We start from the raw sequence: 23,290 nt of genomic DNA, 5'->3' as shown, positions 1-23,290 counted from the left end.
ATAATGGAAAGTTAGTCCAATCCCTTGAGGTGACGCAGCTGGCTTAATTGTGCCTGTGTGTTAAGGAGAGAGCGAGAGAGGCGGGGAAGCTCAGTACAGGTTGCGGAGTCAGCAGTAGGGTAAATGTGAAGGGCACAGGAAGTGATTTCAGAGCGTCTTTGAACAGAGACCTTGTTTCCCTTGTCATCTGCTCTTAAGCTTTACCATTGGGCATTGCTGATCATTTAGCATAGGAAGAGTGGACAAGTTACTTAAATGTTTTTCCCTTGTTCTATCTTCTGGTGTTCAGCCCCCTTCTGTATGACCAGACTGTAATAGCCCAACCATGCTAAACTTCATTGATTACAATTTGATTCACTCGTAGTATGTTAGGTTGTAGAAATGAAGAGTGCAAATTTTACTGGAAAGAAGAGCCATGCTCTACAGTTTTGTGCTCGAGGACAAGGCTCAGTATCGTGGACAGGAATCATTGTTTGTGACGTGGGCGTTGCCAAGTGGGAGAAGAGAGCTGCTGTGGGATAACCTAATTGGCACAAACCAACCTCTCCCAATTGGCCTCTGTAAAACGCACTCTTTTGCTCGCTACAGATTACCCTAATGATATGGTGTGGGTTAACCTGTCTAGGACTGGCTCGCCAACCGCCAATAAAATTGCAGGGAGCCAAATACAAATCACAGAAATCTCATAAATCAAATTTCTCAACATACAAGTTTTAGGCACCATTTTAAAGATAAAATTCTCGTTAATCCCAGTGTCTGATTTCAAAAATTTTTACAGCGAAAGCTTCACAAACGATTACGTTAGGTCACCACCAAGTCACAAAACCCAGCCATTGTTCCCGCCAAAGAGAGGAGTCACTATAAAACAAATAGAGATAAAATGAATCACTAACCTTTGATGATCTTCATCAGATGACACTCATAGGACTCATTTCTAGTCTTTTATATCCAAAAATCTTATTTTACATTGGCGTGTTAGATTCAGTGTTGGGTAGTCAACATTATTCATAAATAGCATTAGAAATATTCACTTACCTTTGATGATCTTCATCAGAATGCACTCCCAGGAATCGCAGTTCCACAATAAATGCTTGTTTTGTTCGATAATGTCCATAATTTATGTCCATTTATGTCCAATAGCTTCTTTTGTTAGGGAGTTTGGTAAACAATCCAAAAGCGCGATCTGGTCCATTCGGACGAAACGTTCAAAAAGTTATATTACAGGTCGAAGAAACTTGTCAAACTAAGTATAGAATCAATCTTTAGRATGTTTTTATCATTAAAGTTAAATAATGTTCCAACCGGAGAATTCCATTGTCTGTAGAAATGCACTGGAACGAGAGCAACCTCTCAAGTGAAAGAGCGTGACTGAGAACGAGGCTGTAGGCAGACCCCTTAGTAAAACAGCTCCCATCCGGCCCCCCTTCACATGAGAAGCCTGAAACCACGTTCTAAAGACTGTTGACAAACCTCAGATTTCCCACTTCCTGTTTGGATTCTTTCTCAGGTTTTTGCCTGCCATATGAGTTCTGTTATACTCACAGACATCATTCAAACAGTTTTAGAAACTTCAGAGTGTTTTCTATCCAATACTAATAATAATATGCATATATTAGCATCTGGGACTGAGTAGGAGGCAGTTCACTCTGGGCACGCTATTCATCCAAAAGTGAAAATGCTGCACCCTATCCCAAACAAGTTTTAACAAAGGTCACTGCTACGCTAGTCCAGATTCCTGGTCTGTTCAATTGTTGAAAAAAAGAAATGGTCTGGTCTTCCAATGCTTCTACATACAGATTATGGATCAGAGTTTAGTACTCCCGAGGAGTACCTATTTCTGGAAGAATCTCTTTTTTTCTTTCAATCTCTATTACAAAAATCTGCAGGTATGTGGCTGCAGCTGTGCGTCTTTGACATGATTTGGCGCTACGTGCGTCTGTCACTGTCCTAGTGTGAAGTTACTGTGAGCTAACACTCCGAAATGTCACCGCTGCTGCACCAGCAGGACGCAGCCTTTCACACAACAGGAATAGCTCCAGAGACGTGAGGCGACGCACGCCTCCTCATCTCAAGCCACTTAGGGACCAGTTTCAGTAAGAGGGGATTATCCCATTGGTGGAGTAAACAAGACCCCGAAGCTGTGGCCGAATCACTCTCTAGCCACTGTGGTTAAACACTCTCTAGCCACTGTGGTTAAACACTCTCTAACCACTGTGGTTAAACACTCTCTAACCACTGTGGTTAATCACTCTCTAGCCACTGTGGTTAAACACTCTCTAGCCACTGTGGTTAAACACTCTCTAGCACTGTGGTTAATCACTCTCTAGCCACTGTGGTTACATCACTCTCTAGCCACTGTGGTTAACACTCTCTAGCCACTGTGGTTAAACACTCTCTAGCCACTGTGGTTAACACTCTAACCACTGTGGTTAATCACTCTCTAGCCACTGGTTAAACACTCTCTAGCCACTGTGGTTAAACACTCTCTAGCCACTGTGGTTAAACACTCTCTAGCCACTGTGGTTAAACACTCTCTAACCTGTGGTTAATCACTCTCTACCACTGTGGTTAAACACTCTCTAGCCACTGTGGTAAACACTCTCTAGCCACTGTGGTTAACACTCTCTAGCCACTGTGGTATCACTCTCTAGCCACTGTGGTTAACACTCTCTAGCCACTGTGGTTAAACACTCTCTAGCCACTGTGGTTAAACACTCTCTAAGCCACTGTGGTTAACCACTCTCTAACCACTGTGGTTCCTCCCTCCTCTAGCCACTGTGGTTAAACACTCTCTAGCCACTGTGGTTAAACACTCTCTAGCCACTGTGGTTAAACACATCACAAGTTAGGATTAGTTTTAGGTCTTCACGATGTTGGAAACTAAATGTTTGTGTTATACCCCTAAAAGGGAGAAATATATAAATAAGTCACATGGAGATGTGGCTACGGCTTCATCACTTGTAATGAGTCTTTTCTTATCAAATCATCAACCATTTACATAGGTACAAAATATGTTTCACAAATGCACAATATATTCTCTCAAATTACGTAGCTGTTACAATTGTTTGATAAACCAGTATATTTCAATGGCTCAATAAGTCCTTTATCTCTTTTAAATGGACAAAATAACAAACCTTTTTAAATGCATCACGTATCTCACTATTATCACCATTAATTATCATTGTATATACTGTTCCTATATTTATTACATACTGTACTGTATTAATTCCTATCAGTATGCAAACTCATCATAACAACAACAGAAACATGTAGAACCTTGTAGTAATACCTATTTAGTGCTTTAGATTGCAACAACCTTCATATTCCCCGAAGGTTTTCCATTGTTCCCATTCACCCACACGCACACAGGAGCTGTGCGCGCGGTCTCTCTCGGGCACACTCTGATCACCAAGTCACCTCGTGCAAGTGAGCAGCCTTCTAGAAAGCTAGCTAGCAAAACAGCTCATTTCGAAGTGGTCACATACACATGGTTAGCAGATGTTGTTGCGAGTGTAGCGAAATGCTTATGCTTCTAGATCCGACAGTGCTGCAGTATCTAACAGGTAATGTGTAACAATTCCACAACAAAACCTAATATCTAACAAATTCCACAACAAAACCTAATACACACAATCTAGTAAAGGAATGGGATGAGAATATATAAGCATAAAATACATGGATGAGCAGTGACAGAGCGGCTAAGATGCAATAGATAGTAAAGAATAGATAGTGAAGGATACAGTATATACATATGAGATGAGTAATGCGAGATATGTAATTATTAAAGTGACTAGTGTTCCATTTATTAAAGTGGCCAATGATATCAAGTCTGTAGGTAGGCAGCCGCCTCTCTGTGCTGGTGGTGGCTGTTTAACAATCTGATGCCTTGAGATAGAAGCTGTTTTTCAATATCTTTCCCATCTTTGATGCACCTGTACTGACCTCACCTAATGGATGGAAGCGGGGTGAACAGGCAGTGACTCGGGTGGTTGTTGTCCTTGATTATCTTTTTTGCCTTACTGTGACATCAGGTGTTGTACGTGTCCTGGAGGGCAGGTAGTTTGCCCCTGGTGATGCGTTGTGCAGACCGCACCACCCTCCGGAGAGCCCTGCGGTTATTGGCGGTGCAGTTGCCGTTCCAGGCAGTGATACAGCCCAACAGGATGCTCTCAATTGTGCACCTGTAAAAGTTAGTGAGGGTTTTGGATGACMAGCCACATTTTTGACGAGGCACTGTTGCGCCTTCTTCACCTCACTGTCTGTGTGCATGGACCATTTCAGTTTGTCAGTGATATGTACACCGAGGAACTTAGACACCTTGCGTTAATTAACTCATCTGAAACCTTGGACTTAAAATATTAGCAACCATTTTGTTTTCTTGGCTTTTGATTAATAAACTACCAAAGACATCCTCTTCAACCCTCTCCCTCGTGTTGTTGTTATGAAGTGAGAGTACAACAAAGGTCACACTAGTGCACTAAGCCCAAGTGTCACAACTTGGGCTACTGAAAACCAATCACCTTCTGCGTTGATTTACCAGTGAGTGCAGCTGGAAGTGTAAGTGGTGGAAAATCAGGCACGTGTCACATGCCAAAGGAAGATGAACATAGAGGCATCAGTCCAAGAGAGCCCCATGGGAATGCCTGAGAATATGTGCGTGTGTAGGGTTGCACAATTCCTGGAACTTTAAATAATTTCCCAGGTTTTCCTCAAATTCCTGGTTGGAGGTTTCCTGGAATCAGAAGGGAATAAGCAGGAAATCCAGAATCCTCAAACCAGAATTTTTGGAAAATCAGGGAAATTTATTGAACGATCCAGGAATTTTGCAACCCAATGCGTGTGACTTGATGTCATGATCTATTATTACTGGCTAAAGCATCTGGTGATGTGTGATGATTCCCATGCGGTCTAAACCAGATTACCGTTCGGCATATCATTGTTCCCGCTCAGCGAGCAGTATGACCGGCAGTCTTGGGTGGGTCAGGCTTGGATGGCCTATAGGGTTATCTCAAGATCTTCATAGAAATTGCAAGATATCTTTAAAAGTAGTTTATTCAGTTCTGGTGGCGGTTTCAGAAAGGCTTAATCATACAAAAGTAACAGTCGCTAGTACTTCTTCAAAGGACTTTGAGTCACTCTTCAGTGCAGAAATTCAGATGTCAGAAGTTGAGACGTTCTGCAACTCAGCCTCTCTCTAAAGAAACAACTAGATGTCAGAACAGGAACATTCCCTAGTTCTTCTTCAAAGGACTTTCTGAGTCACTCGTGAGTGCAGAAAATTCAGAAGTCAGAGAAAGTTTAGACGTTCCGAAACGCAGCCTGTCAAACGAAGTGTTCAATGGCCAATGAAGCTTAGACTGTCTAGCGCCGGCTGGGAAATGATTGGATTCAGAGCACCTATATAGCGTGTCTTGAACGTGCCTAGGGCGTGTGAAAAGCCTCACTCCTCCTCTTCTGTCCTCGTGGGAGGTTAGAATCTCAGATTAGCCATCTGCCCCTGTACGCCTATCACAGCCCTGACGTCAATCTAATCAGGATGCCAGCTGTAGAACCAGTGGCCAAAGAACCATTGCTCTTGATTTCAGTCTAGACGTAATTATTGAGTAGTTACATTTCCGTTGTACCTTAACAGTCGTAAGGTTTAGAACGGAGGCACCATGTAATACTCTTTTGTTATACTACTCCAACGATGACACATTCCCATTTTTTGAACATCCACCGTCACTGTAGACATAAAAGTGACAGTGGTTAAAATGTCAGATGSTGTAATTATATATTGATCGCAGCATTTATTTGGGGACATTATATCAACAATAATTACCCTGCTGAGATGAAGTCAATTGCAGGTCTAAGCCTCTCCAAACATGCATTTGGATCAGTAGACTACTGACCAAATTCACTATTACACACAGACATCAATATTTAATGCTGGTTAACCTGCTTACCATTTTGCCCGGTTCCTATTGTCCTCCGCTATAAGGGACTATACCAACTCAGCCTCAGTCATSTGCCTGTCCATTAGCAAGGAGCACGTATGCTACCACCACTTCCTTCATGTTAATGTACTTTCATTTGATATGAATTTCAACAGATGATATGCCCCATGTTATGGTCAACAGTGTCATTCATTCATGCATGTGCTGGTCTTGTCACCCATTCATCCAGTGGTGGCATCGTCATTGAGTGAAGCATCAACCCCTCCCTCCATTTTGTTTGGTCAGAGCAGGTGGATGTATGACTCTCTCTTTTCCCTCTCTCTCTCTSTCTTTCTCTGGTTATCATCCAGGTTGGCCCAGCTGGCTCCCAGTTCGGGCTGCTTGCCTGCCTGTTTGTGGAACTCCTCCAGGGCTGGCAGATGCTGGAGAAGCCGTGGAAGGCCTTCCTCAAGCTGGTGGGCATCGTCTTCTTCCTGTTCCTGTGTGGCTTGCTGCCCTGGATCGACAACATCGCCCACATCTTCGGCTTCCTCAGCGGCCTACTCCTCTCCTTTGCCTTCCTGCCCTACGTGACGTTCGGCGACTTCGACAAGTACCGAAAGCGTGTCCTCATCCTGCTGTCGCTGCTGGTCTACCTGGGCCTGCTCTCCTCGCTGGTCGTCTGGTTCTATATCTACCCCATCAACTGGCACTGGCTGGAGCACCTCACCTGCCTGCCCTTCACCAACAAGTTCTGCGAGAAGTACGACATCGACCATGTGGTGCACTAGGCTAGCACTCACTAAAGCGCTAGCAGCTAATGCTAGCTGGCTTTAAAGCCTGGACATTCACTGAAATGCTAACAGCTAATGCGAGCYGRCTTTAGAACCTGGACAGGAAGMGCAGTGGAAAATACTTTTAAGGGAAACAGAACTTAAAGGGAGAGCGCACCTGGTTCGTATGCCCGTACGCACCCAGGGTGTCTACGCACATTGACTTCAACACTGTAAAGCTATGCTAGTTCCTCTGGAGAGACCCACTCAGTCTGAGCGTGGCGTTAAAGTGGACTTGGAAGACTACAGAGGATATCCTACCCTATCGGTTCATAAATTGTCACGTTAATACTACAGAGGCCTCTTATTTGTTACCTTTTGGACTCATTTTCTACAACACTGGATGTATCTAACACTACGTGATATAACATTTCATTATGTTCAAATACTTTGAGTTAGCTGTTCATGTGAGCATTTAATTATGGTATTGAATACAAGTCATACAGTCTGCCACTGGCTGGAGCATTGTTTCAACTTGAACCTAGTTTTGTGTGCTTTTCATGACTTTTCCATGGCACTGTTTTGGGGAAAGCTGTTGCCTTTCACAATGAATTATACTGTACAGACAGTTTCAATAAAATGGTGTTATTGTATCTGTAAATGATGGTCTGACCTTCCAAATCCTGCCTTCCAATCTGCCTAGGTTTTTTGTATCAACTGCCACAGGTGCTAGWACTAATTCCAATTGAACTGTGTCACTGCCCCAAAGACWAGCTGTTAGCCTTATGGAAAGCTTTTCAGTTTAAGTGCACTACTAATTAAACACGTTGACTTGTTCTGGCCATAATTGTGCAATATCACTGGACATTGTGTTTATAGCTTTGWTACTCACGTTAATTACACATAATATCGTAMGATTATAGGATCTGACTGACAGAACAAAAGGCAGTATGTGATCTGATATTGAGCAAACTAGAAAGTCCATGTTTCACTTCAAACTACGATGTGCTYGCACCATATCTCTACAGTAATATAGTAATTATAGCACTTGAGTGATATCAGAGCAAATGACTACTTATCAATCAATGTGTAATGTGTCTATATTTCAAAGCCGAACGAGAGTCTGTGTACTGCGTGCCTTGATCAATGGCCATTGATTCAAGAAAGGCTGCTAGTCACTCTTGCCATTTACAGATATCAAAATGGCCAACAGAGTTTCTGCCATCCCGGCCTGCTTCTGGTCTCTTGGATTATGACCCTCTCCTCTGGCAGGTGTCCACTCTTCACTGCTTAGGACGTTTCCTGAGAGGTGRATTACTGCGGTGATGTGGATTATAAGAGCAGGATTTACTATGCTTTGTTAAGTCACTTTACACACCAGCAGTCAACTGGTGGCGTTAATGACCGACTATGTCAATAACGTGGAATTCTTCACAGGTGTTGGTTGGAYGATCGTTGAGTACTGTTTTACGTTGTTTTRTCATTTGGGCATTTAAATGGTTGTGACCCTGTTTCATTTGCTAGGAATCTGTCCCTCCTTTTCTTTTTATATGAACACTTTAGCACTGTCTGGTCCTCTTCATAGGAATTCACAGTGCCTTCTGAAATGTGTGTAAGCCTTGAATTTGAGTGTCTGTAAATCGGCAAGCATAAATGCATAAGTCTGTAAATGCATTTGGACCAAATTGATTAGTTATTTATTGGATTAAAAAGGAATACTTTGGAATTTGCTCTTTTACTGAGATATTGTGATATATTATTGCTGCAGTTTAAGATATTACACTTACGTGTATGTACAAATTCAGACGATGTTCTTAAAAATAAATGTACATTTAATCATGTTTTCCCTCTTGTGTGTCTTGAGCTCATAGATTCAACTAACCGGGTAACCTTGTCTTGACCTTGTGTGAAATGGCTCGAGGAAACTACTCTTTTGGATCTAATGCTTCTGAACTATTTCTCTTGACAATCGGCATTCAGCCGGGTAGTGTGTGGTGCTTGAAAAGCTAGGAAAGAAATACTGTTGTAGATTCACCTTCTTCAAGCGAGATTTACTCCACAACTTTAATTCTCTGTGGGTCACGTTTGTTGCAAGCTGAGAAGTTGAAAAAACAAGTTGCTTTGTCCTCTAAATCTGGCATTTGTTAATCATAGAAACCCTACAGTGTAATGCATTTCTACATTCCAAGTGAAAGGAAACAGTCAGAAAACAGGAAATGCTTGAAAAATAGTTTATTGTTTATTTTCAAAATGTTATAAAAAATCTGTCATGGTCTTGATCAAGATTGAGGCAGAGGTGGTGTTTCCTACAGGGGAAAAGCGACTTTATCAAGGAATGGAAAATCCGGGGAGGGATATGGTAAAATCTGCTGGTTTTCAAAATGCTATAAAGTCTATTTTCAAATACTGTGGCCAGCTACAAGTATATTGTTCACAACTCCATACTATATTGGCACTTGAATCCATCAAATGTGTCATTACTACCAACACCCTCCAGACATGGCCTCTAGTGGTAATGCTGCTTACTGAATACAGTAAGGCCTGCTTGTTTTAAAATGCTTTGGCAGAGCAATAGGCGATTCTCATAAATCCTTAAAAGTTAACGACAATAATGCCTGCTAATGGACACGTTAGCAGTTAAACCCCTATAGCCCCAGGAAGGAGAGGCGTGCAATAGTGGTCTACTTTGGAACTACGTCTCTGCCGACAAACAAACACAGCTAGTTTGCCTATATCCTCCCCTGGTATACTGTATATGGTAATCTAATTTCAATATTTTCTCACAATCTAGAAATTAACAGGTGCTAGCTAAAAGGGTAATACTACCATTAATACTACTCCATGGTTTATAAAGTCGTGGTGACTTTTAGCTGCCCAGTGCATTTTAAGGCATAAATACAGAAGGATAAACAAAAACATAGTGATCTTGAAAGCAAATGAAAGTCCCGGCAATCGCCAGGTGTTGATGTGCCATAAAAGCTGCATATTCAGACAGGAAGAATGAGATGAAAGTTGTTCTTCCTGTTTGGCTTGCTCACGGACAACAGTAAAAAAGAGACATTGAGTCGATGCTGTTTTAATGCTTGCAATGGATCGATACACAAAGCACCACAGCACAAAGCGCTAACAGGAAGAGACAGAAGCTAGCTGACCCTCTTCAATCTAGGCTATCTGCTTTTCGTTAGATGCTCAAGTCATCCATCAAGATGCAGCTTGTTTGTTAAATATCAGACTTAACATGAGTTTAAAAATGTCAGCATTTTATACAAAAATGTGTACTTTGGCACTTTTCTTGCTGCCTTCAATGTAAACCTAGAGCATTTTTGTCAGTTAGCAGAGTTCTATTGGGTCATCACGAATAAGACATTTTGTAAAAATGAATCAAGTAATGCATTTATAATCACGTATAACTCAAGTAATTTCCATATCTTCCCCAAAGATCATGTCAGCCTTTGAGATAAAAAAAAAAGCCTTTCGTGAACTAACACTCACATTTGACCCCCCCCTTACTAGGCTTTGACTTTGCTGATAGGTACTTTGAGGAGAAATGTACAGTGGAAATCGAAGTTTACATACACCCTTAGCCAAATACATTTAAACTCATTTTCAACCATTCCTGACATTTTATTCTAGTGAAAATCCCTGTCTTAGTCAGGTTAGGATTCACTACTTTATTTTAGAATGTGAAATGTCAGAATAATAGTAAGTGATTTATTTCAGCTTTTATTTCTTACATCACATTCCCAGTGGGTCAGAAGTTTACATACATTCATTAGTATTGGTAGCATTGCCTTTAAATGGTTTAACTTGGGTCAAACGTTTCAGGTAGCCTTCCACAAGCTTCTCATAATAAGTGGGTGAATTTGAACCCATTCATCCTGACAGAGCTGGTGTAACTGAGTCAGGTTTGTAAGGCCTCCTTGCTCGCACATGCTTTTCAGTTCTGCCCACATGTTCTATAGGATTGAGGTCAGGGCTTTGTGTGGCGGCCACTCCAATACCTTGACTTTGTTGTCCTTAAGCCATTTTGCCACAACTTTTGGAAATATGCTTGGGGTCATTGTCCATTTTGGAAGACCCATTTGCGACCAAGCTTTAAACTTCCTGACTGATGTCTTGAGATGTTGCTTTCAATATATCCACATAGTTTTCCTCCCTCATGATGCCATCTATTTTGTGAAGTGCACCAGTCCCTCCTGCAGCAAAGCACCCCCAAAACATGATGCTGCCACCCCCGCCCTCGCTGTCTTCACGGTTGGGCAGGTGTTCTTCGGCTTGAACAGCCTCCCCTTTTCTCCCCTAAACATAACGATGGTGATATGGCAAACATCGTTCTATTTTGTTTCATCAGAGCAAAGAACATTTCTCCAAAAGTACGATCTTTGACCCCATGTGGCAGTTGCAAACCGTAGTCTGGCTTTTTATGGCGGTTTTGGAGCAGTGGGCTTCTTCTTGCTGAGCGGCCTTTCAGGTTGTCGATATAGGACTCGTTTTACTGTGGATATAGATACTTTTGTACCTGTTTCCTCCAGCATCTTCACAAGGTCCTTTGCTGTTGTTCTGGGATTGATTTGCACTTTTCGCAGCAAAGTACGTTCATCTCTAGGAGACAGAACGCGTCTCCTTCCTGAGCGGTATGACGGTTGCGTGGTCCCATGGTGTTAATTCTTGCATGCTATTGTTTGTACAGATGAACGTGGTACTTCAGGCATTTGGATTGCTCCCAATGATGAACCAGACTTGTGGATGTCTACACATTTTTTTCTGAGTTCTTGGCTGATTCCTTTTGATTTTCCCATGATGTCAAGCAAAGAGGCACTAAGTTTGAAGGTAGGCCTTGAAATACATCCACAGGTACACTCCAATTGACTCAAATTATGTCAATTAGCCTATCAGAAGCTTTTAAAGCCATGACATTTTCTGGATTTTCCAAGCTGTTTAAAGTAGAGGTCGACCGTTAAATCGCGCAGGACGATTTTCAAGTTTTCATAACAATCTGTAATTGGCATTTTTGGACGCCGATTATGGTCGATTACATTGCACTCCACGAGGAGACTGCGTGGCAGGCTGACCACCTGTTACGCGAGTGCAGCAAAGTTGCTAGCTAGCATTAAACGTTATCTTATAAAAAACAATCAATCTTAACATAATCACTAGTTAACTTCACATGGTTGATGATATTACTAGTTTATCTAGCTTGTCCTGCGTTACATATAATCAATGCGGTGCCTGTTAATTTATCATCGAATCACAGCCTACTTCGCCAAACGGGGGATGATTTAACAAGCGCATTCRCGAAAAAAGCACTGTCGTTGCACCAATGTGTACCTAACCATAAACATCAATGCCTTTCTTAAAATCAATACACAAGTGTATTTTTTTTACCTGCATATTTAGTTAATATTGCCTGCTAACATGAATTTATTTTAACTAGGGAAATTGTGTCACTTCTCTTACGTTCTTTGCAAGCAGAGTCAGGATATATGCAGCAGTTTGGGCCGCCTAGACCATTTCTTTCTAACAAAGACCGTAATTAATTTGCCAGAATTGTACATTATTATGACATTACATTGAAGGTTGTGCAATGTAACAGCAATATTTAGACTTAGGGGATGCCACCCGTTAGATAAAATACGGAACGGTTCCGTATTTTACTGAAAGAATAAACGTTTTGTTTTCAAAATTATAGTTTACGGGTTTGACCATATTAATAACCTAAGGCTCGTAGTTCTGTGTGTTTATTATATTATAATTAAGTCTATGATTTGATATTTGATAGAGCAGTCTAACTGAGTGGTGGTAGGCAGGAGCAGGCTCGTAAGCATTCATTCAAAYAGCATTTTCCTGCGTTTGCCAGCAGCTCTTTGCTGTGCTTCAAGCATTGCGCTGTTTATGWCTTCAAGCCTATCAACTCCCGAGATTAGGCTGGCAATCTATAGTGCCTATAAGAACATCCAATAGTGAAAGGTATATGAAATAGAAATGGTATAGAGAGAAATAGTCCTATAATTCCTATAATAACTGCAACCTAAAACTTCTTAACTGGGAATATTGAAGACTCATGTTAAAAGGAACAACCAGCTTTCATATGCTCTCATGTTCTGAGCAAGGAACTTAAACGTTAGCTTTTTTACATGGCACATATTGCACTTTTACTTTCTTCTCCAACACTGTGTTTGTCACGACTTCCGCCGAAGTCGGTCCCTCTCCTTGTTYGGGCGGCRTTCGGCGGTCGACGTCACCAGCCTTCTAGCCATCGCCGATCCACTTTTCATTTTCCATTTGTTTTGTCCTTGTCTTACACACCTGGTTTCAATCCCCCAATTACTTGTTCATTATKTAACCCTCTGTTCCCCCATGGTTGTTTGTGAGTGATTGTGGGCTCGATTTATTGTGTTGTATTTGTGAATATTTGAGTAAATTACGTTTATTACTCATATCTGCTGTCCTGTGCCTGACTCCTCTACACCAGCTACCCACAGGCACTGTTACAGTGTTTTTGCATTATTTAAACCAAATTGAACATGTTTCATTATTTATTTGTGACTAAATTGATTTTATTTATGTATTATATTAAGTTAAAATRAAAGTGTTCATTCAGTATTGTTGTAATTGTCATTATTACAAATATATATATTTAAAAGAAATCGGACGATTAATCAGTATCTGCTTTTTTTGGTCCTCCAATAATCGRTATCGGCGTTGAAAAATCATATTCGGTCGACCTCTAGTTTAARGGAATTTTCCAATCTGTTTAAAGGCACAGTCAACTTAGTGTATGTAAACGTCTGACCCACTGGAATTGTGATACAGTGAATTATAAGTGAAATAATCTGTCTGTAAACAATTGTGTCATGCACAAAGTAGATGTCCTAACCGACGAGTTTTAATGACTCCAACCAAAGTATATGCATGTAAACTCCCGACTTCAACTGTACTTACTATGCCTGTGATATGTGGTTGTCCTACCTAGCTATCTTAAGATAAATGCACTAACTCTAAGTCACTCTGGATCAGAGCATCTGCTAAATGAATAAAATGTAAATGTTTGGTCTCTTACGGGTCAACTATCTTCTGTAACACCCGCCACATAGGACACACAAACCCTGTCACAACACAAAACAGTGAGCACAGACAAACACCTACGAGCCACTGCACTAGTATCCGACATGTAACTCACAGCAAGCAGTTTGGTGAAACCTCGTTCCCAGTCTATTGCACAAAGTTTCTGGGAACGAGGTTTCACCAAACTGCTTACATACAGTGGCAAGAAAAAGTATGTGAACCTTTTGGAATTATCTGGATTTCTCCATAACTTGGTCATAAAATTTGATCTGATCTTCATCTAACAACAGACAAACACAGTCTGCTTAAACTAATAACACACAAATGATTGTATTTTTCTTGTCTATATTGAATACATAATTTAAAAATTCACAGTGTAGGTTGGAAAAAGTATGTGAACCCCTAGGTTAATGACTTCTCCAAAAGCTAATTAGAGTCAGGAGTCAGCTAACCTGGAATACAATCATTGAGATGAGATTGGAGATTAGAGCTGCCCTGCCCTATAAAAAACACACACATTTTGAGTTTGCTATTCACTAGAAGCATTGCCTGATATGAACCATGCCTCGAACAAAAGAGATCTCAGAAGACCCAAGATTAAGATTTGTTGACTTGCATAAAGCTGGAAAGGGTTACAAAAGTATCTCTAAAAGCCTTGATGTTCATCAGTCCACGGTAAGACAAATTGTCTATAAATGGAGAAAGTTCAGCACTGTTGCTACTCTCCCTAGGAGTGGCCGTCCTGCAAAGATGACTGCAAGAGCACAGCGCAGAATGCTCAATGAGGTTAAGAAGAATCCTAGTGTCAGCTAAAGATTTACAGAAATCTCTGGAACATGCTAACTTATTTGTTACGATACGTAAAACACTAAACAAGAATGGTGTTCATGGGAAGAAGCCACTGCTGTCCAAAAATAACATTGCTGCACATCTGAAGTTCGCAAAAGAGCATATGGATGTTCCACAGCGCTACTGGCAAAATATTCTGAGGACAGATTAAACTAAAGTTGAGTTGTTTGGAAGGAACACACAACACTATGTGTGGAGAAAAAAAGGCACAGCACACTAACATCAAAACCTCATCCCAACTGTAAAGTATGGTGAAGGGAGCATCATGGTTTGAAGCTGCCTTAGGGCTTGGACAGCTTGCTATTATCGACGGAAGAATGAATTCCCAAGTTTATCAAGACATTTTGCAGTAGAATGTAAGGCTATCTGTCCGCCAATTGAAGCTCAACAGAAGTTGGGTGATGCAACAGGACAACAACCCAAAACACAGAAGTAAATCAACAACAAAATGGCTTCAACAGAAGAAAATACRCCTTCTGGAGTGGCCCAGTCAGAGTCCTGACCTCAACCCGATTGAGATGCTGTAAGWGAGTGGTTCACACCAGACATCCCAAGAATATTGCTGAACTGAAACAGTTTTGTAAAGAGGAATGGTCCAAAATTCCTCCTGACCGTTGTGCAGGTCTGATCCGCAACTACAGAAAACGTGTGGTCGARGTTATTGCTGCCAAAGGAGGGTCAACCAGTTATTAAATCCAGGGGTTCACATACTTGTTCCACCCTGCACTGTGAATGTTTACACGGTGTGTTCAATAAAGACATGAAAACCATATAATTGTTGTGTGTTATTAGTTTAAGCAGACTGTGTTTATCTATTGTTGTGACCTAGATGAAGATCAGATCAAATTGATGACCAATTTATGCAGAAGTCCAGGTAATTCCAAAGGGTTCATATACTTTTTCTTGCCACTGTAGCCTCTTCCAGCCACGGAAGGTTGGTCAAACACCCCCCCCCCCCATTGAAGGAGGCATCCATCTTGGTTCGTGTCCCCTCAAACACCACGTGTGTGGTGCATGTACGCGTGGCCCTGGACAAGATACATAATCTCAATGAAGGTCAGGGGCCCCACTGGGGCCCTGCCACTTTAAAGCCTGACTTCTGGTAGAAAGGACCAGGGACTATTCGCACATGAGCATGGCGCAGCGTACATAGGGCAGGCAGCGCCACATCAGGATGAGCCTTGCCTTGCTGCCGGAAGGTGCGGTGGACAGCAAGTACATGGAGGTGGACCGTGGGGCTTGTGGAGGGTGAGAGCGTCCTGAAAAAGGAGGGAGGGAAGGCTGAGTTTTGAGTGCATGAGTGCAATGTGAGATCACCCGACTAACCATTTATCATTGTCATGGAGTTTTTTCATGATCAGCTCTATTGAACCCTGAATTGACATGTTTGTTTATGTGGATATAAGTTGCGTTGTGTGGATGTAAGGTTGGTTGTGTGGATATAAGGTTGTTGCATTCTCTGATTTTGAGCTGTTTTATATAAAAACCTTTGAAGTCCCTGTGCTAAAAAAATATTGTACTTATCTATTGATAAAATACCACATTGAAGTACATCCTCAAAGCTTGTCTTTTTATTAATTGGGTAGGCTACCAAAAGTCATTCATTATAATAAAGACAATGTCCCACTTATTTAACACGTTTTGACTTGGGGCTTACCATCGCTAGTTTCTCCTGGTCCCACAGTGATCCTATGATGAAGGCGACAAGGTGTCCCTCCTCAAACCAGCCCACTGACAGCTCAGGGCACAGCGTCAGGAAGTGACACACCTCATCCAAGTGGAGCGGACACTCCAGACACAGAGATGAAGGCTGAGGAAGGCAGACAGACAACACAAGTCCATGACCAAGTACACACATAGTTACACACATAGTCTAATCTCAGTTTGCTTACTTCCAACTACATACCTGGTGAAATGAATCCAAATCATGACTGACTGACTGACTGTTTGTCATGAATTTGGTTGGTATCCAAAGATTTATTCCCAAAATGTATATTAGCCTAGTCTATAAAACATGTCAAAGTAAACTTTAAACGTGAAGCACCTCATCCATAAATAGTCTACATTTGACAAGTCCAAATAATGACATAGCATATTTTTTTCTCACAAAACATCAATATACTTTTTAAAGTCTAGGTACAAAGTTGTAAAGAAAAACGACGAGTGTTGGGGTAAAAACAGGTTATACATTTGAGTAAGTTAAAAGTTGTTACCCTCTCTCTCGATCACGCTGATTGCGTCCTCCGGGCGGAGGCAACGGAACTCGCTGGCCGGGAGTGTGTGGCGACGCCCGCGCCTGGGGGAGGTGGAGCCCATGGGACGGCGCATTTGGAGACTAGATTTCAGGAAAGGCAGGGCACTGACTGTCGACATGGTGTCTGATCGAAGTTCCAAGCTCTTAAATCAAATAAAAATGGTGATATTTCAATATAATTTCTACTTGGGTGTTGAATGACTGCCTGTCTCTTCGATATCTGCTCCACTCAAGTGATCCAAGTGAAGAAGGGTTGTGCGTAAAGTCTGAGGTTAATGTGGTGCGCCGTGTGTATTTATACCTTTGGCGCTTAAGCGCTATTGGGCATAAACTAACAAGCTGGATAACCAAATTCTGAGAGAATACCTGTCAACAACAAACATATTAACCCAGATTTTTTGGGGATATTCGTCACTTGTGTTTGAAATTAGCCTCTTGTAAAGATGCAAACTAATGGATCGGCTTTTGGCAAAGCTTACCTATCACATATTTTCAGTTATTTTATCTATATCTATAAATGACAATTTACATATAGGTCTAAAAATGCAGTGTAATGATGGGTACAATTTTGTCCTTCTATACTGAACAAAAAATATTAACACGCATGCCACAATGTCAAAGATTTTACTCAGTTACAGTTCATATAAGGGAATCAGTCAATTGAAAAAAACTCATTAGGCCCTAATCTATGGATTTCACATGACTGGGAATACAGATATGCATCTGTTGATCACAGATAAAAAAATGTTTAAAGGTAGGGGTGTGGATCAGAAAACCAGTCTGTATCTGGTGTGACCACCATTTGCCTCATGCAGTGTGACCGTTGATCAGGCTGTTGATTGTGGCCTGTGGAATGTAGTCCCAATCCTCTTCAATGGCTGTGCGAAGTTGCTCGATATTGGCAGGAACTGGAACACACTGTCGTACTTGCCTATCCAGAGCATCCCAAACATGCTCAATGGGTGACATATCTGGTGAGTATAGAGGCCATGGAAGAACTGGGACATTTTCAGCTTCCAGGAATTGAGTACAAAACCTTGCGACAYGGGGCCGTGCATTATCATGCTGGAACATGAGGTGATGGCAGCGGATGAATGGCACGACAATGGGACTCCGGATCTTGTCACGGTATCTCTGTGCATTCAAATTGCCATCGATAAAATGCAATTGTGTTTGTTGTCTGTAGCTTATGCCTGCACATACCATAACCCCACCGCCACCATGGTCACTCTGTTCACAACATTGACATCAGCAAATCGTTCGCCCACACAACGCTATACACATGGTCTGCGATCGTGTGGCCGATTGGACATACTGCCAGATTCTCTAAAACGATGCTAGAGGTGGCTTACGGTAGAGAAACTAACATTAAATTATCAATTATCTGGTGGACATTGCTGCAGTCAGCATGCCAATTGCACGCTCCTTCAAAACCTGAGACATCTGTGGCATTGTGTTGTGTTACAAAACTCCACATTTTAGAGTGGCCTCTGCACATCATTGTGTAATGATGTGCAATGCACATCATTGTGTAATGATCATGGTGTTTAATCAGCTTCTTGATATGCCACACCTGTGAGTTGGATGAATTATCTTGGCAAAGGAGAAATGCTCACTAACAGGGATGTGAACAAATTTGTGAACAACATTTTTGAGAAATAAGCTTTTTGTGCATATGGAAAATGTCTGGGATCTTTTATTTCCGCTCATGAAACATGGGACCAACACTTTACATGTTGTGTTTATATTTTTGTTCAGTGTATAATTTCAAACATATGTGGAGAATAGGCTGTGTGTAATTTTAAAATGCCTATTTTATTTAAATGTTGATATCAACACCACTCTATCAGAATKTTCTTCATGGAATAGGCCTACTGGTGATTGTATTATAAATCCTATCGTTTGCCCTCATCTATTTACCAAACGTCATGTGACTCAAATAAGGGAACCCTTTCCATTGGGCATCAATTGTCTCGAGATTGTGGTTCATGTTTTTTTCCCCCATGTAAGAGTTTGTTGATCATTATTTCAGTTTTAATGTATAGTTTATCCCCTGCTGGCAATACGTTGCTGACCAATGAGAAATTAGTCTTGTGTTTTTTTTGTCGACCTGATAAATGCAGGTACAGAACAGAGTTAGCCTCTGTATTTGTTGGAATCCCTTTTGCAAAAAAATAGAATAGGCTTCTCGTATTATATACAGTTTTATAGATGAATATGCGTTGGCATTGTGCAGAAACGCGTATCTTTGCGCTTGACAAATAAGACAAACGTCCCCATATGCCCCCTCACGTTAGCCCATATAACACAACTACAGTGTCAGGCACGGTATGCACAAAATATGTTATTTTATGCCACAATCCTGTGTTAAAAACCATGGCTGTGTCTGCAATAAGCCAATTTCAGCACTCGCACACTGACACCAAGTGGCGAAAATTGCTCCATTCATGTTTTTTGGTGAAGTGCGCGCATATAATGCATATTCGAGCCGGGGTACAGACTTGTTGATGAAATTGACGTCTTCTCTTTCATTATGTTTGCATTTCTGTAATAAATTCTAGAAAAAAAAAACATTGTCATGGCTGTGATATTGAATTTATTTTATTGTCAATAGGCCGTGACTTGTCCTAAGGGGGACCCTAATAATATAAATTGTCCACATTGCATCATACATTTGTATCATCATATAGCTAGCAACACCTGACTGTGACTAGAATATAAAGAAATATGTGTTATAATAACTGTGTGATATAACTGTCTGCTGTCTCAGACTCATTTATTCAGAGTCAAACCCACGCTGAAATAAAAAAAACACCTTTGTCAATTTGACAGGCCCTCGACTCTTCTCTGAGTGCGTTTACGCAGCGCGCGCCCTATCGACGTAAACACGTGCACTTCCATGGTTACAGGTTTCTCTTTTTTCTCCTCCACCATCCGTCTCCCTTTATCGCATTATTCCCTGACAACTGCAGCGATGGCGGAACCCGTGGCATCGGACGCAATAGCAACAGACGCAATAGCAACAGACGCAGCTCTTTCTCCGGCTGTAAGCCCGGGTTCGGAGCCTCCATCCATGGCGCTCTCTCCTTCTGCAGGCGGCTCCCAGCGGCTTCTTTTCTCCCACGATTTGGTGTCAGGTCGGTATCGCGACTTGGTCCGGTTCGGCCTAGTCAGAATGATACAAGGCGAGGAGGAGTTTGATTCAGACTCGGACCTCGACGATGGCGGAGGTAGAGGCGGTGGAGGAGGTGGCTGTATCCCCTGTAACTCGGACACCGAGAGCAGTGTTGTGGACAGCCTGGCACCTCTGGGAAGGGGTTTTGTCCGGGTGCAGTGGTACCCAGAAGGAGGGAAACAAGACATACGGGAAACAAAGGTAATTGTCTGCTAACGTTAGCTAACTAGCCACACAATATGTTGGAGGTAACATTAGTTAGCTAGCGTCAAGCACAATGTGTGTTTTCCCGTTATTGACAGATAACGTTAGCTGGTTGAATTAATTAGTAACGTTACACCGCCACGGGTTTAGCATGCTATAACCGGCATTGCGAACGTTTTGTCCGCGCGCTTGTGTATTTGTTGCAATTACTGTACCTAGCTTCAGCATATTGCCCACATTTCTTGAAATGTGCAGTACAACTGGGTGTGACTTAGCAGACTTGGCTAGCTAACTTTTTATTACTGCTAGCTGGTATAACGATTAGCTAGTATGTTAGTATCATTGGCACATTGTTAGTTATACCCAAATAAATGACTTACTCCACTAACCAGCTTAGCTAACTGGCAGGTTTGCTAGGCTAACTTACTAGCAAATTAAACGCACATTGCTGATAAATTAGCTAACTAGTTTGCATCTCAGGTTTTCAGTAAATTAATCATTGACAACTTTTGTAGAAGAGGGAACACTTGCTAAAACTGCTGCTTAAACAATGAGAGAAAGGACTTTAACTGAATCATGTAAGGTGGTCTCTAGCTGATGCAGTATCTGACACGGACAGCTCAAACTAGCCATGACCCATCATCACATTAGAGGAGATTGCTAAGATTAAATCACTGATGGAACAATGACCCAGATGTTTCACCGGATTTATAAAYCTGAAGCATCTKGTTGACGTTTCCACTCACCACCAAATGTGATGAGCAAGAAGCCCAGTTGCCGGCAGTGGGAGGAGATGGGATGAGACTTAATGCACATTTTGTCATCGATTAAGCATATTTGATCTCATTGCATTTTTMTGTTCCCAAAAGAGACGGTTGTTTAGGAGTGCCAGGGCGAATTGAGTTAGTAGGCCTTCTCTAACGGAAATATGTAAATACATGCTAGAGTGCGTCAATATGATCTCGCTAGCTCGTGCTGGGTTCTTCCCACCTCCTTGCTTGTTCTGCCCACTATTATTAATTTGCTACCATTGGAAACAACAGGCTGTAGTTTATCTTGAGTTAGTTATAAAAATTCTTTGATTCTATGCTATCCCTCCACTACACGAGGAGTCAGTTTAATCAAAGATACTGATGGTGTAATGTTAGTTTTCCATTGGCCAAAGGCAGTTTTAAAGTGGATAACATCCTGCATGACTGACATTTTAAAGTGGATAGGTTTTGCTGATGTTTTATTTTTTTATTAACAATAATACATCTATACAAAGCTGTACATGGCATTTAACCTTGCCTATGAATACATTTCACATTAGTTACCTAACTTAGTCGGAAGCGAATTGAGGCTATCGCCTAGTATATTCATTATCAAATCAGGTAGCCATAAAACTATGCCYCCAAAAATGTACACTCGGTGTCTTATACGTGGTCTTAAGAATATTACATAAGGAAAGATAACCTATGCCATCACAAAAAWTCARGGTAAATAGGGTCCAATTGATTCACAACATTAATTCAAAWGAAAGATTGCCAAAAGCAGAGTATCCAATCCCTCCAAAGCCCATGCATAAAAGCTTTGTCKAGCCAGTATCATTACAAACCAAATAGAGAGAGCTATTGCCGTATTGACATAATGGGATTCAGTACTGCAGTAACAGGGARCTCACTCCAGGGCCTTATGGAAAAGGGTCACACTGAGGGAGTGGAGCTGGGATGGGCTGGGCCTAGAAGATACTCACAGTGAACAGTGCAGGCAGGCTGTGCTGCTTTGTCCTCTGGGATAAATGTGTAAAGTTCTAGCAATGGAGTCAGGGTCTGGAAGTCAGGACAAAGGTCTAGTCATGTATCTGTGGGGATAACACTGGGTCAGGGGTGTTTACCTACACACACACAAACAAGGGTGACTGGGYTCTGTGTGACTTTGAATGATAGTCATGTTTTAGGCCTTAAACATTGCCCTCCGTGTGTGTTTTTGTCCTTCCTTATCAGGTTGTGTGTTTGTCCAGCCTGATCTGTGTGTATTCTTCCTCCCTGTGTGTGTGCGTCTGTTAGGCTGTCCGTTAGGGCGGGGAATTGCCAGGGACGATACGATATCGTGATACTTGGGTGCAGATATATGTATTGCGATCCTCATGGTGCTATATGTATTGTGATTCGTTGTTCCAAACATATTGCTCAWTYTATGTCTACTGCAGAGGGACAAGTSCCATGAGAACTAGTTTTTATCAGTCATGGAAATAAAAGTGCTGAAAACAAATTGGCTCCCTATTTAAAAAGGAGATGGAAAATGACTGGAGTTTTGGTGCAGATGCAAAAATGATATTGTCAATACAATATGATCTATCRTCAAATAATATCCCGATATGTAACTGTRTYGATTTGTTTTCCCCCRTCACTACTGTCAGTGTGCGTCMTCTGTCCACCTACTGCTCAGATGGTGTTTCTTCAGTCACATATTCTCTTGAGCAACTTAATTCATGACCAGGCCACTTCCTGCAGTATGCAAAAATGGTGTATTTCCAAGAAAGTCTGTCCTTTGGCTGACTGCTTTTTTTGCTCACCTTCCTCTGCTTTATACCCATTTTCACACTCTTCCGGGGACACTGGGATAGGGGGATGCATCAATGTGTACGAAAAGTCATAACYTCAGCTCTAGTTTTGAATAGCCATGCATCCAAAACACGTCCAAAGGTTGGTGTGACAACGTCTGAAGAATTGTCTAGAATGGTGTGCAAATTTCTTTTGTGGATCCTCCCCCCACGTGCTTGTGGAAGGGGTGCTGCGTTATGTTAGTCACTGTTTTGCGACTGGGTAGGACACATTTTGSAGAGTTGTTGTGTATGCTAGTTTGTAACATTGAAAACCTGGAGGAAAAAACAGAGTTCTGTTTTGCCAGAGGTGTGCTCWATCCACACAATCGAGTCGTTGAAGGCACGACAACTCCTCTGCTTGACCACTACAATGAAATATGTTATGACGTGTCTACTTACAGGCTATGGTAAAAGTTTAGTGTATCAAATGTTGCCGACGGTCTCCGATTTATTGAAATTGAAAGTCAC

The 23,290-nt window shown here is 41.7% G+C and overlaps 2 protein-coding genes and 1 pseudogene across 2 annotated transcripts in view; 2 read left to right on the top strand and 1 right to left on the bottom strand.

Moving 5' to 3' along the window:
- LOC111982401 (inactive rhomboid protein 2-like) overlaps positions 1-7,239 on the top strand; it is a 35,547-nt gene extending 28,308 nt beyond the window's left edge. Inside the window, 1 exon segment of the mRNA XM_070433767.1 lies at positions 6,287-7,239. Within this exon segment, the coding sequence (XP_070289868.1) occupies positions 6,287-6,706 (420 nt within the window). The 3' untranslated portion in view covers positions 6,707-7,239.
- Positions 7,240-15,594: 8,355 nt separating this feature from the next.
- LOC111982329 (serotonin N-acetyltransferase-like) lies at positions 15,595-16,975 on the bottom strand (annotated as a pseudogene).
- Positions 16,976-19,742: 2,767 nt separating this feature from the next.
- Positions 19,743-23,290, top strand: part of LOC111982385 ((E3-independent) E2 ubiquitin-conjugating enzyme UBE2O-like) — a 44,656-nt gene continuing 41,108 nt past the window's right edge. The window contains 1 exon segment of the mRNA XM_024013951.2: positions 19,743-20,232. Within this exon segment, the coding sequence (XP_023869719.1) occupies positions 19,756-20,232 (477 nt within the window). The 5' untranslated portion in view covers positions 19,743-19,755.

This window comes from Salvelinus sp. IW2-2015, linkage group LG21 (assembly GCF_002910315.2).
Source record: "Salvelinus sp. IW2-2015 linkage group LG21, ASM291031v2, whole genome shotgun sequence".
Taxonomy (NCBI): Eukaryota; Metazoa; Chordata; class Actinopteri; order Salmoniformes; family Salmonidae; genus Salvelinus; species Salvelinus sp. IW2-2015.
The sequence above is the reverse complement of the archived record's forward strand: the minus strand, read 5'-3'. Positions and strand labels throughout refer to the sequence as shown.